The sequence below is a fragment of the Oncorhynchus tshawytscha genome, linkage group LG15 (genome assembly GCF_018296145.1).
Source record: "Oncorhynchus tshawytscha isolate Ot180627B linkage group LG15, Otsh_v2.0, whole genome shotgun sequence".
Lineage (NCBI taxonomy): Eukaryota > Metazoa > Chordata > Actinopteri > Salmoniformes > Salmonidae > Oncorhynchus > Oncorhynchus tshawytscha.
In genome coordinates, this window is record NC_056443.1 from 37,179,871 (window position 1) to 37,194,264 (window position 14,394).

The 14,394-nt window shown below is 45.4% G+C and overlaps 1 protein-coding gene across 1 annotated transcript in view; it reads left to right on the top strand.

Annotated features, from left to right (window-relative positions):
• The window catches only part of LOC112239624 (short transient receptor potential channel 5-like), a 110,405-nt gene that overhangs the window by 54,185 nt on the left and 41,826 nt on the right, over positions 1 to 14,394 (top strand). Inside the window, exons 5-6 of the mRNA XM_042298507.1 lie at positions 11,007 to 11,144; positions 11,370 to 11,573. Coding sequence (XP_042154441.1) covers positions 11,007 to 11,144; positions 11,370 to 11,573 — 342 coding nt within the window. The remainder of the gene's footprint in view (positions 1 to 11,006; positions 11,145 to 11,369; positions 11,574 to 14,394) is intronic.

Here is a 14,394-nt window from a genome sequence, read left to right on the forward strand (position 1 = left end):
GGGGGCAGTGCTTAACATAATGATACTCCTAGGGTGGGAGACAGATGGGGGTCAGTGCTTAACATAATGATACTCCTAGGGTAGGAGACAGATGCAGTGCTTAACATAATGATACTCCTAGGGTGGGAGACAGATGCAGTGCTTAACATAATGATACTCCTAGGGTGGGAGACAGATGGGGGCAGTGCTTAACATAATGATACTCCTAGGGTAGGAGACAGATGGGGGCAGTGCTTAACATAATGATACTCCTAGGGTAGGAGACAGATGGGGGCAGTGCTTAACATAATGATACTCCTAGGGTAGGAGACAGATGGGGGCAGTGCTTAACATAATGATACTCCTAGGGTAGGAGGCAGATGGGGGGCAGTGCTTAACATAATGATACTCCTAGGGTAGGAGACAGATGCAGTGCTTAACATAATGATACTCCTAGGGTGGGAGACAGATGCAGTGCTTAACATAATGATACTCCTAGGGTGGGAGACAGATGGGGGCAGTGCTTAAAACATAATGATACTCCTAGGGTAGGAGACAGATGGGGGCAGTGCTTAACATAAGGATACTCCTAGGGTAGGAGACAGATGCAGTGCTTAACATAATGATACTCCTAGGGTAGGAGACAGATGCAGTGCTTAACATAATGATACTCCTAGGGTGGGAGACAGATGGGGGCAGTGCTTAACATAATGATACTCCTAGGGTAGGAGACAGATGCAGTGCTTAACATAATGATACTCCTAGGGTCGGAGACAGATGCAGTGCTTAACATAATGATACTCCTAGGGTGGGAGACAGATGGGTGGGCAGTGCTTAACATAATGATACTCCTAGGGTGGGAGACAGATGGGGGGGCAGTGCTTAACATAATGATACTCCTAGGGTAGGAGACAGATGCAGTGCTTAACATAATGATACTCCTAGGGTCGGAGACAGATGCAGTGCTTAACATAATGATACTCCTAGGGTGGGAGACAGATGGGTGGGCAGTGCTTAACATAATGATACTCCTAGGGTGGGAGACAGATGGGGGCAGTGCTTAACATAATGATACTCCTAGGGTGGGAGACAGATGGGGGCAGTGCTTAACATAATGATACTCCTAGGGTAGGAGACAGATGCAGTGCTTAACATAATGATACTCCTAGGGTCGGAGACAGATGCAGTGCTTAACATAATGATACTCCTAGGGTGGGAGACAGATGGGTGGGCAGTGCTTAACATAATGATACTCCTAGGGTGGGAGACAGATGGGGGGGCAGTGCTTAACATAATGATACTCCTAGGGTAGGAGACAGATGCAGTGCTTAACATAATGATACTCCTAGGGTCGGAGACAGATGCAGTGCTTAACATAATGATACTCCTAGGGTGGGAGACAGATGGGTGGGCAGTGCTTAACATAATGATACTCCTAGGGTAGGAGACAGATGCAGTGCTTAACATAATGATACTCCTAGGGTAGGAGACAGATGCAGTGCTTAACATAATGATACTCCTAGGGTAGGAGACAGATGCAGTGCTTAACATAATGATACTCCTAGGGTGGGAGACAGATGGGTGGGCAGTGCTTAACATAATGATACACTCCTAGGGTGGGAAACAGATGGGGGGCAGTGCTTAACATAATGATACTCCTAGGGTAGGAGACAGATGCAGTGCTTAACATAAGGATACTCCTAGGGTAGGAGAAAGATGGGTGGGCAGTGCTTAACATAATGATACTCCTAGAGTGGGAGACAGATGGGGGCAGTGCTTAACATAATGATACTCCTAGGGTAGGAGACTGATGCAGTGCTTAACATAATGATACTCCTAGGGTAGGAGACAGATGGGTGGGCAGTGCTTAACATAATGATACTCCTAGGGTAGGAGACAGATGGGTGGGCAGTGCTTAACATAATGATACTCCTAGGGTAGGAGACAGATGGGTGGGCAGTGCTTAACATAATGATACTCCTAGGGTAGGTGACAGATGGGGGGCAGTGCTTAACATAATGATACTCCTAGGGTAGGAGACAGATGCAGTGCTTAACATAATGATACACTCCTAGGGTGGGAGACAGATGGGGGGCAGTGCTTAACATAATGATATTCCTTGGGTGGGAGACAGATGGGGGCAGTGCTTAACATAATGATACTCCTAGGGTGGGAGACAGATGCAGTGCTTAACATAATGATATTCCTTGGGTGGGAGACAGATGGGGGCAGTGCTTAACATAATGATACTCCTAGGGTGGGAGACAGATGCAGTGCTTAACATAATGATACTCCTAGGGTGGGAGACAGATGCAGTGCTTAACATAATGATACTCCTAGGGTGGGAGACAGATGGGGGCAGTGCTTAACATAATGATACTCCTAGGGTGGGAGACAGATGGGGGCAGTGCTTAACATAAGGATACTCCTAGGGTAGGAGACAGATGCAGTGCTTAATATAATGATACTCCTAGGGTCAGAGACAGATGCAGTGCTTAACATAATGATACTCCTAGGGTAGGAGACAGATGCAGTGCTTAACATAATGATACTCCTAGGGTAGGAGACAGATGCAATGCTTAACATAATGATACTCCTAGGGTAGGAGACAGATGCAGTGCTTAACATAATGATACTCCTAGGGTAGGAGACAGATGCAGTGCTTATCATAATGATACTCCTAGGGTCGGAGACAGATGCAGTGCTTAACATAATGATACTCCTAGGGTCGGAGACAGATGCAGTGCTTAACATAATGATACTCCTAGGGTCGGAGACAGATGGGTGGGCAGTGCTTAACATAATGATACTCCTAGGGTAGGAGACAGATGCAGTGCTTAACATAAGGATACTCCTAGGGTAGGAGAAAGATGGGTGGGCAGTGCTTAACATAATGATACACTCCTAGGGTGGGAAACAGATGGGGGCAGTGCTTAACATAATGATACTCCTAGGGTGGGAGACAGATGGGGGCAGTGCTTAACATAATGATACTCCTAGGGTAGGAGACTGATGCAGTGCTTAACATAATGATACTCCTAGGGTAGGAGACAGATGCAGTGCTTAACATAATGATACTCCTAGGGTAGGAGACAGATGGGTGGGCAGTGCTTAACATAATGATACTCCTAGGGTAGGAGACAGATGGGTGGGCAGTGCATAACATAATGATACTCCTAGGGTAGGAGACAGATGGGGGCAGTGCTTAACATAATGATACTCCTAGGGTAGGAGACAGATGCAGTGCTTAACATAATGATACACTCCTAGGGTGGGAGACAGATGGGGGCAGTGCTTAACATAATGATATTCCTTGGGTGGGAGACAGATGGGGGCAGTGCTTAACATAATGATACTCCTAGGGTGGGAGACAGATGCAGTGCTTAACATAATGATACTCCTAGGGTGGGAGACAGATGCAGTGCTTAACATAATGATACTCCTAGGGTGGGAGACAGATGGGGGGCAGTGCTTAACATAATGATACTCCTAGGGTGGGAGACAGATGGGGGCAGTGCTTAACATAATGATACTCCTAGGGTAGGAGACAGATGGGGGCAGTGCTTAACATAATGATACTCCTAGGGTAGGAGACAGATGGGGGCAGTGCTTAACATAATGATACTCCTAGGGTGGGAGACAGATGGGGGGCAGTGCTTAACATAATGATACTCCTAGGGTAGGAGACTGATGCAGTGCTTAACATAATGATACTCCTAGGGTAGGAGACAGATGCAGTGCTTAACATAATGATACTCCTAGGGTAGGAGACAGATGGGTGGGCAGTGCTTAACATAATGATACTCCTAGGGTAGGAGACAGATGGGTGGGCAGTGCATAACATAATGATACTCCTAGGGTAGGAGACAGATGGGGGCAGTGCTTAACATAATGATACTCCTAGGGTAGGAGACAGATGCAGTGCTTAACATAATGATACACTCCTAGGGTGGGAGACAGATGGGGGCAGTGCTTAACATAATGATATTCCTTGGGTGGGAGACAGATGGGGGCAGTGCTTAACATAATGATACTCCTAGGGTGGGAGACAGATGCAGTGCTTAACATAATGATACTCCTAGGGTGGGAGACAGATGCAGTGCTTAACATAATGATACTCCTAGGGTGGGAGACAGATGGGGGCAGTGCTTAACATAATGATACTCCTAGGGTGGGAGACAGATGGGGGCAGTGCTTAACATAATGATACTCCTAGGGTAGGAGACAGATGGGGGCAGTGCTTAACATAATGATACTCCTAGGGTAGGAGACAGATGGGGGGCAGTGCTTCACGTAATTATACTCCTAGGGTAGGAGACAGATGCAGTGCTTAACATAATGATACTCCTAGGGTGGGAGACAGATGCAGTGCTTAACATAATGATACTCCTAGGGTGGGAGACAAATGGGGGGCAGTGCTTAAAACATAATGATACTCCTAGGGTAGGAGACAGATGGGGGCAGTGCATAACATAATGATACTCCTAGGGTAGGAGACAGATGGGGGCAGTGCTTAACATAATGATACTCCTAGGGTAGGAGACAGATGCAGTGCTTAACATAATGATACACTCCTAGGGTGGGAGACAGATGGGGGCAGTGCTTAACATAATGATATTCCTTGGGTGGGAGACAGATGGGGGCAGTGCTTAACATAATGATACTCCTAGGGTGGGAGACAGATGCAGTGCTTAACATAATGATACTCCTAGGGTGGGAGACAGATGCAGTGCTTAACATAATGATACTCCTAGGGTGGGAGACAGATGGGGGCAGTGCTTAACATAATGATACTCCTAGGGTGGGAGACAGATGGGGGCAGTGCTTAACATAATGATACTCCTAGGGTAGGAGACAGATGGGGGCAGTGCTTAACATAATGATACTCCTAGGGTAGGAGACAGATGGGGGGCAGTGCTTCACGTAATTATACTCCTAGGGTAGGAGACAGATGCAGTGCTTAACATAATGATACTCCTAGGGTGGGAGACAGATGCAGTGCTTAACATAATGATACTCCTAGGGTGGGAGACAAATGGGGGGCAGTGCTTAAAACATAATGATACTCCTAGGGTAGGAGACAGATGGGGGGCAGTGCTTAACATAAGGATACTCCTAGGGTAGGAGACAGATGCAGTGCTTAACATAATGATACTCCTAGGGTGGGAGACAGATGCAGTGCTTAACATAATGATACTCCTAGGGTGGGAGACAGATGGGGGGCAGTGCTTAACATAATGATACTCCTAGGGTAGGAGACAGATGGGGGGCAGTGCTTAACATAAGGATACTCCTAGGGTAGGAGACAGATGCAGTGCTTAACATAATGATACTCCTAGGGTGGGAGACAGATGGGGGCAGTGCTTAACATAATGATACTCCTAGGGTAGGAGACAGATGCAGTGCTTAACATAATGATACTCCTAGGGTCGGAGACAGATGCAGTGCTTAACATAATGATACTCTTAGGGTGGGAGACAGATGGGTGGGCAGTGCTTAACATAATGATACTCCTAGGGTGGGAGACAGATGCAGTGCTTAACATAATGATACTCCTAGGGTGGGAGACAGATGGGGGCAGTGCTTAACATAATGATACTCCTAGGGTGGGAGACAGATGCAGTGCTTAACATAATGATACTCCTAGGGTCGGAGACAGATGGGGGCAGTGCTTAACATAATGATACTCCTAGGGTCGGAGACAGATGCAGTGCTTAACATAATGATACTCCTAGGGTGGGAGACAGATGGGGGGCAGTGCTTAACATAATGATATTCCTTGGGTGGGAGACAGATGGGGGCAGTGCTTAACATAATGATACTCCTAGGGTGGGAGACAGATGCAGTGCTTAACATAATGATACTCCTAGGGTGGGAGACAGATGCAGTGCTTAACATAATGATACTCCTAGGGTGGGAGACAGATGGGGGCAGTGCTTAACATAATGATACTCCTAGGGTGGGAGACAGATGGGGGCAGTGCTTAACATAATGATACTCCTAGGGTAGGAGACAGATGGGGGCAGTGCTTAACATAATGATACTCCTAGGGTGGGAGACAGATGGGGGCAGTGCTTAACATAATGATACTCCTAGGGTAGGAGACAGATGCAGTGCTTAACATAATGATACTCCTAGGGTAGGAGACAGATGCAGTGCTTAACATAATGATACTCCTAGGGTCGGAGACAGATGCAGTGCTTAACATAATGATACTCCTAGGGTGGGAGACAGATGCAGTGCTTAACATAATGATACTCCTAGGGTAGGAGACAGATGCAGTGCTTAACATAATGATACTCCTAGGGTAGGAGACAGATGCAGTGCTTAACATAATGATACTCCTAGGGTCGGAGACAGATGCAGTGCTTAACATAATGATACTCCTAGGGTGGGAGACAGATGGGTGGGCAGTGCTTAACATAATGATACTCCTAGGGTAGGAGACAGATGGGGGGGCAGTGCTTAACATAATGATACTCCTAGGGTGGGAGACAGATGGGGGGCAGTGCTTAACATAAGGATACTCCTAGGGTAGGAGACAGATGCAGTGCTTAAAATAATGATACACCTAGGGTAGGAGACAGATGCAGTGCTTAACATAATGATACTCCTAGGGTCGGAGACAGATGCAGTGCTTAACATAATGATACTCCTAGGGTAGGAGACAGATGCAGTGCTTAACATAATGATAATCCTAGGGTAGGAGGCAGATGCAGTGCTTAACATAATGATACTCCTAGGGTCGGCGACAGATGCAGTGCTTAACATAATGATACTCCTAGGGTCGGAGACAGATGCAGTGCTTAACATAATGATACTCCTAGGGTCGGAGACAGATGCAGTGCTTAACATAATGATACTCCTAGGGTCGGAGACAGATGCAGTGCTTAACATAATGATACTCCTAGGGTAGGAGACAGATGCAGTGCTTAACATAATGATACTCCTAGGGTAGGAGACAGATGCAGTGCTTAACATAATGATACTCCTAGGGTAGGAGACAGATGCAGTGCTTAACATAATGATACTCCTAGGGTCGGAGACAGATGCAGTGCTTAACATAACCCGGACAGGAAGATCACGTCAGTGACTCAACCCACTCAAGTGATGCACTCCTCCTAGGGACGGCATGAAAGAGCACCAGTAAGCCAGTGACTCAGCCCCTGTAATAGGGTTAGAGGCACAGAATCCCAGTGGAACGAGGGGAACCGGCCAGGCAGAGACAGCAAGGGCGGTTCGTTGCTCTAGAGCCTTTCCATTCACCTTCACACCCCTGGGCCAGACTACACTCAATCATAGGACCTTCTGAAGAGATTAGTCTTCAATAAAGACTTTAAGGTCGAGACTGAGTCTGCGTCTCTCACATGGGTAGGCAGACCGTTCCATAAAAATTGAGCTCCATAGGAGAAAGCCCTGCCTCCAGCTGTTTGCTTAGAAATTCTAGGGACAATAATGAGGCCTGCGTCTTGTGACCGTAGTGTAAGTGTAGGTCTGTACGGCAGGACCCAATCAGAAAGATAGGTAGGAGCAAGCCCATGTAATGCTTTGTAGGTTAGCAGTAAAACCTTGAAATCAGCCCTTGCCTTAACAGGAAGCCAGTGTAGGGAGGCCAGCACTGGAGTAATATGGTTAAATGTTTTGGTTCTAGTCAAGATTCTAGCAGCCGTGTTTAGCACTAACTGAAGTTTATTTAGTGCTTTATCCAGGTAGCCGGAAAGTAGGGCATTGCAGTAGTCTAATCTGGAAGAGACAAAAGCATGGAAAAAATTTTCAGCATCATTTTTGGACAGAAAGTTTCAGATTTTTGCAATGTTACGTAGATGGAAAAAAGCTGTCCTTGAAACAGTCTTGTTATGTTCATCAAAAGAGAAATCAGGGTCCAGAGTAACGCCAAGGTCCTTCACAGTTTTATTTGAGACGTCAGTACACCCATCAAGATTAATTGTAAGATTCAAAAGAAGATCTCTTTGTTTCTTGGGACCTAGAACTAGTATCTCTGTTTTGTCCGAGTTTAAAAGTAGAAAGTTTGCAGCCATCCACTTCCTTATGTCTGAAACACATGCTTCTAGCAAGGGCAATTTTGGGGCTTCACCGTGTTTCATCAAAATGTACAGCTGTGTGTCATCCGCATAGCAGTGAAAGTTAACATTATGTTTTCGAATGACATCACCAAGAGGTAAAATATATAATGAAAACAATAGTGGTCCTAAAATGGAGCCTTGAGGAACACCGACATTTACAGTTGATTTGTCAGAGGACAAACCATTCACAGAGACAAACTGATATTTACTGGGTCAAGATTTGTTTTTTTCAAAATAAACTTTATTGGTGGATAGGGAGCCGTTTATTATGTTCAACATAGGAGGGCCAAGAACAGGAAGCAGCTCTTTCAGTAGTTTAGGCGGAATAGGGTCCAGTATGCAGCTTGACGGTTTAGAGGCCATGATTATTTTCATCATTGTGTCAAGAGATATAGTACTAAAACACTTGAGCGTCTCTCTTGATCCTTCATCCTGGCAGTGTTGTGCAGACTCGGGACAACTGAGCTTTGGAGAAATACGCTGTCACGCCCTGACCTTAGAGAGCCTTTTTATTTCTCTATTTGGTTAGGTCAGGGTGTGATTTGGGTGGGCGTTCTATGTTTTCTATTTCTTTGTTCCCAATCAGAGGCAGCTGTCTATCGTTGTCTCTGATTGGGAATCATACTTAGGTAGCCTTTTTCCCACCTAATGTTGTGGGTAATTATTTAGTTTCTGTGTGTGTTTGTATGCGTCACGGTTGCGTTGCGTCACGGTCGCGTCACGGTCGGTTTCTGTTTAACTGTTTTTTTTCACTTTATTAAAGATGTGGAACTACATACACGCTGCACCTTGGCTCATCTATGACAGGGAGTTTGAAGACAGTGAACGTGACATACGCAGATTTAAAGAGGAGTCTGTCATTTGCTTTCTAATAATCATGATCTTTTCGTCAAAGAAGTTCATGAATTTATCACTGCTGAAGTGAAAGCCATCCTCTCTTGGGGAATGCTGCTTTTTAGTTAGCTTTGCGACAGTATCATAAATATATTTGGGATTGTTCTTATTTTCCTCAATTAAGTTAGAAAAATAGGATGATCGAGCAGCAGTGAGGGCTCTTCGGTACTGCACGGTACTGTCTTTCCAAGCTAGTCGGAAGACTTCCAGTTTGGTGTGGCGCCATTTCCGTTCCAATTTTCTGGAAGCTTGCTTCAGAGCTCGGGTATTTTCTGTATCCTGTGGGGGAAGAAGTGGCTGAAATAAAACATCCTGTGGGTTTTAAAAAAACACACTGGGAAAAAAGTGTACACTCTCAACAACCAAGAAGAGAGGATATCAGGGCTCTATCTCCCTTACCTCCACAATGAAATAGGGTGCAACCCAAAGATTCCTAGATGCCCTTCCAGACTCCCTCCACCTACCCAAAAACGTCAGAGGACAAAAATCAGTAAACAACCTAACTGAGGAACTCAATTTAACCTTGCGTAATACCCTAGATGCAGGCGCACCCCTAAAAACTAAAAAAAATTTGTCATAAGAAACTAGCTCCCTGGTATAGCTCCCTGGGGGAATATGTGGCTGGCCTGCACCCTATTTCATTGTGGAGGTAAGGGAGATGCTGCCTGGCCTGCACCCTATTTCATTGTGGAGGTAAGGGAGATGCTGCCTGGCCTGCACCCTATTTCATTGTGGAGGTAAGGGAGATGCTGCCTGGCCTGCACCCTATTTCATTGTGGAGGTAAGGGAGATGCTGCCTGGCCTGCACCCTATTTCATTGTGGAGGTAAGGGAGATGCTGCCTGGCCTGCACCCTATTTCATTGTGGAGGTAAGGGAGATAGAGCCCTGATATCCTCTCTTCTTGGTTGTTGAGAGTGTACACTTTTTTCCCAGTGTGTTTTTTTAAAACCCACAGGATGTTTTATTTCAGTCACATCTTCCCCCACAGGATGTTTTATTTCAACCACTTCTTCCCCCACAGGATGTTTAATTTCAGCCACTTCTTCCCCCACAGGATGTTTAATTTCAGCCACATCTTCCCCCACAGGATGTTTTATTTCAACCACTTCTTCCCCCACAGGATGTTTAATTTCAACCACTTCTTCCCCACAGGATGTTTAATTTCAGCCACTTCTTCCCCCACAGGATGTTTAATTTCAGCCACTTCTTCCCCACAGGATGTTTAATTTCAGCCACTTCTTCCCCACAGGATGTTTAATTTCAGCCACTTCTTCCCCACAGGATGTTTAATTTCAGCCACTTCTTCCCCCACAGGATGTTTAATTTCAGCCACATCTTCCCCCACAGGATGTTTTATTTCAGCCACATCTTCCCCCACAGGATGTTTAATTTCAGCCACATCTTCCCCCACAGGATGTTTTATTTCAACCACATCTTCCCCCACAGGATGTTTTATTTCCTTTATCTCGTGTTTTACGTATCTTGTCTTATTCTCAAATTCATCCAGATTGACTTTTGGGATGCGAACACTGGAGACGACCCTGGTACTGGATGGGGCAGACGACCCTGGTACTGGAGGGGCAGACGACCCTGGTACTGGAGGGGCAGACGACCCTGGTACTGGAGGGGCAGACGACCCTGGTACTGGAGGGGCAGACGACCCTGGTACTGGAGGGGTAGACAACCCTGGTACTGGTGGGGCAGACAACCCTGGTACTGGATGGGGCAGACGACCCTGGTACTGGAGGGGCACAGGCTTTTCCTGTTCATGATTTAACAAACCTGGAAGCCTACTCAGTCACTTTTTATAGCTACTGTTTACAGGCCAAACCTGGAAGACCAGGCACCCCTATTCCTGTAGGTGGACAGCCTGCGTCACTCCAGGTCTCGTCTGAACATCTATAAGGCCATGATCTCGCTCATCCTCTCCTCTCCTCTCTGTCCTCCCTGTAGGTGGACAGCCTTCGTCACTCCAGGTCTCGTCTGAACATCTATAAGGCGCTGGCCTCTCCCTCGCTCATCCTCTCCTCTCTGTCTCCTCCCTGTAGGTGGACAGCCTTCGTCACTCCAGGTCTCGTCTGAACATCTATAAGGCGCTGGCCTCTCCCTCGCTCATCTCTCTCTCCAGTGAAGACCCCATCCTCACTGCCTTTAGACTGGGCTGGGAACTCAAAGAACTCAGCAAGGTCTGTAACAACGTTTCCCCAGCAGTTTAAATCACACATGAAGGGTTATAAAGGCTTTATAAGTGGTTACAACCAGTGTATTACTGTTTATTCCTCTTCCTAGGTGGAGAATGAGTTCCATCAGGAGTATGAGGAGCTGTCTCAGCAGTGTGGTGTTTATAACATGTTTATAAAGGGTTATAAAGGCTTTCTAACAGTTAATAACCTGTCTATTCCTCTTCCTAGGTGGAGAATGAGTTTCGTCAGGAATATGAGGAGCTGTCTCAGCAGTGTAAGCTGTTTGCTAAAGACCTGTTGGACCAGGCTAGGAGCAGCAGAGAGCTGGAGACTATACTGAACCACAGAGATGACAGTGAAGAACTGGACCCTAGAGAGACCAGCCACGACCTGGCCAAACTCAAACTGGCCATCAAATACCAACACAAAGAGGTAGGACATATTATCTTCTTGTGGCTGCAGGGGCAGTGTTGAGTAGCTTGGATGAATAAGGTGCCCAGAGGTGCCCAGAGTAAACTGCCTGCTCCTCAGTCCCAGTTGCTACTATATGCATATTATTATTCGTATTGGATAGAAAACACTCTGAAGTTTCTAAAACTGTTTGAATGATGTCTATGAGTATAACATAACTCATATGGCAGGCAAAAACCTGAGAAGAAATCCAAACAGGAAGTGGGAAATCTGAAAACTTTTTGAAGTTTTCGTCCGACGTTCGCATGGACCTGTACGAGCGTTTGGATTTGTGTACTAAACGCCCTAACAAAAGTAGCTACTTGGACATAAATAATTGACATAATCGAACTAAATCAAAGATTTAATGTAGATCTGGGATTCCTGGGAGTGCATTCTGACGAAGATCATCAAAGGTAAGTGAATATTTATAATGTGATTTCTGATTTCTGTTGACTCCGACATGGAGGAAAATTTCTTTTTTCTGAGCGCCCTCTCAGATTATTGCATGGTTTGCTTTTTCCGTAAATGTTTTTTGAAATCTGACACAGCGGTTGCATTAAGAAGAGGTATATCTATATTTCCATGTCTAACAATTGTATTTATCGATATTTATAATGAGTATTTCTGTAAAATGATGTGGCTCTCTGCAATATCACCAGATGTTTTTGGAACTGGTGAACGTAACGCACCAATGTATACTGAGATTTTTTTATATAAATATGAACTTTATCGAACAAAACATACATGTATTGTGTAACATGAAATCCTATGAGTGTCATCTGATGAAGATCATCAAAGGTTAGTGATTCATTTTATCTCTATTTGTGCTTTTTGTGACTCCTCTCTTTGGCTGGAAAAATGGCTGTGTTTTTCTGTGAGTTGGTGGTGACCTAACATAATCATTTGTGGTGCTTTCGCTGTAAAGCCTATTTGAAATCAGACACCGTGGTGGGATTAACAACAAGATTACCTTTAAAACGGTATATGATACATGTATGTTTGATTAATTTTAATCATGAGATTTCTGTTGTTTTGAATTTGGCGCCCTGCACTTTCACTGGCTGTTGTCATATCGATTCCGTTAACGGGATTGCAGCCTTAAGAAGTTTATACCTTCTTATACTATTACTATATACTGCATTGTACTACACTAGAGAGACCAGCCATGACCTGGCCAAACTCAAACTGGTAGGAGACACACTAACCACTGTAAGGTTTTCCCTGGTGTGAAAGGCAGGTAGGTGTAATGCAGAAGGCAGATAGGTAGAAGGTGTCATTTTAATTTTTTTAACTAGGCAAGTCAGTTAAGAACAAATTCTTATTTTCAATGACAACCTCGGTAGGCTAACTGCCTGTTCAGGGGCAGAACAACAGATTTGTACCTTATCAGCTCAGTGATTCAAACTTGCGACCTTTGGTTACTAGTCCAACACTCTAACCACTAGGCTACGCTGCCGCAGGTAGGTGTAATGAAGGTAGGTGTAAGACAAGTAGATGTAAGGTGTAAGGCAGATCTCTTTTGATGCTTGAGAATGTGTTGTTGCTTCTCAGAAAAGGGATTTGTTAGAAGTTGAGGAATATTAGATGGAGGGAAGATGAAAGGAGGAAAGGAGAAGGGTGGAGAGGGGCCCCTCGCTAGCTCTCCTCACCTCTCCCAAGCTCTCCTCTGTCCCTCTGTCTTTGTCTGTCTGTCTGTCTGTCTGTCTGTCTGTCTGTCTGTCTGTCTGTCTGTCTGTCTGTCTGTCTGTCTGTCTGTCTGTCTGTCTGTCTGTCTGTCTGTCTGTCTGTCTGTCTGTCTGTCTGTCTGTCTGTCTGTCTGTCTGTCTCTCTCTCTCTCTCTCTTTACCCCCCTCTCTTTAGGAAACCGTTTGTATGTAATAAAAGACACTGAAGTGCCTCCCTGCCTCCATTCTCTCCGTTCTGTCTCCTCTGTCTCTTCCATCTCACTTTAGAGTCCCCAATCCACTGTACGGTCTGACAGAAAGCAGAGGGAGTCCACAGAGTGTAGTATAGTACAGGAGAGGACTTACTAGTCTGTCATTCTGTCATAACACACAGAGAGAAGGTAGAATAGGGATTTAGAAGAAGTACAAAGCTGTCTAGAAAGGGAAGGAGAGATGGGTGGAGAGATGGGGGTAGAGAGGGGCGCTAGACTCTGATGGAAGGGGAGAGAGAGATGGAGAAAGAGGGGGAGAGGGAGAGGAAAGGAGATGGAAGGGGAGAGAGATGGAGAAAGAGGGAGAGGGGGAGAGGGAGAGGAAAAGAGATGGAAGGGGAGAGAGAGATGGAAAAAGAGAGAGAGAGATGGAGGTATAGAGGGACTCTGGTCTGTTATGATTAGCCACCTACTAACATCTGGTTGGAAGAGAGACAGGAAGGAACACAGGCCCTCAGCGCCATGGCGACACAGTTTTAAAAACACACGAACGCCGCATTATCAACCTAACCAGACACTAGGTGTTTCTCAATATGCATACTACCCAGTGGTGTAAAGTACTTCAGTAAAAATACTTCAAAGTATTCCTTAAGTAGTTTTTCTGGGGTATCTGTACTTTACTTCACTATTTATACTTCTGACAACTTTTACTTTTACTCCACTACATTCCTAAAGAAAATAATGTACTTTTTACTTTTCCCCTGAGACTCAAAAGTTCGTAAAGAAACTTAGTAAACAAAAATGCTTTGTTTGTAAATTACGCCTACTACCTCTCTCCCGTTCCGGTGCTCCACGTCGTCGATCTACAAACCACCGGTCCTGGCAACCATCATTACGCACACATGGCAACCATCATTACGCACA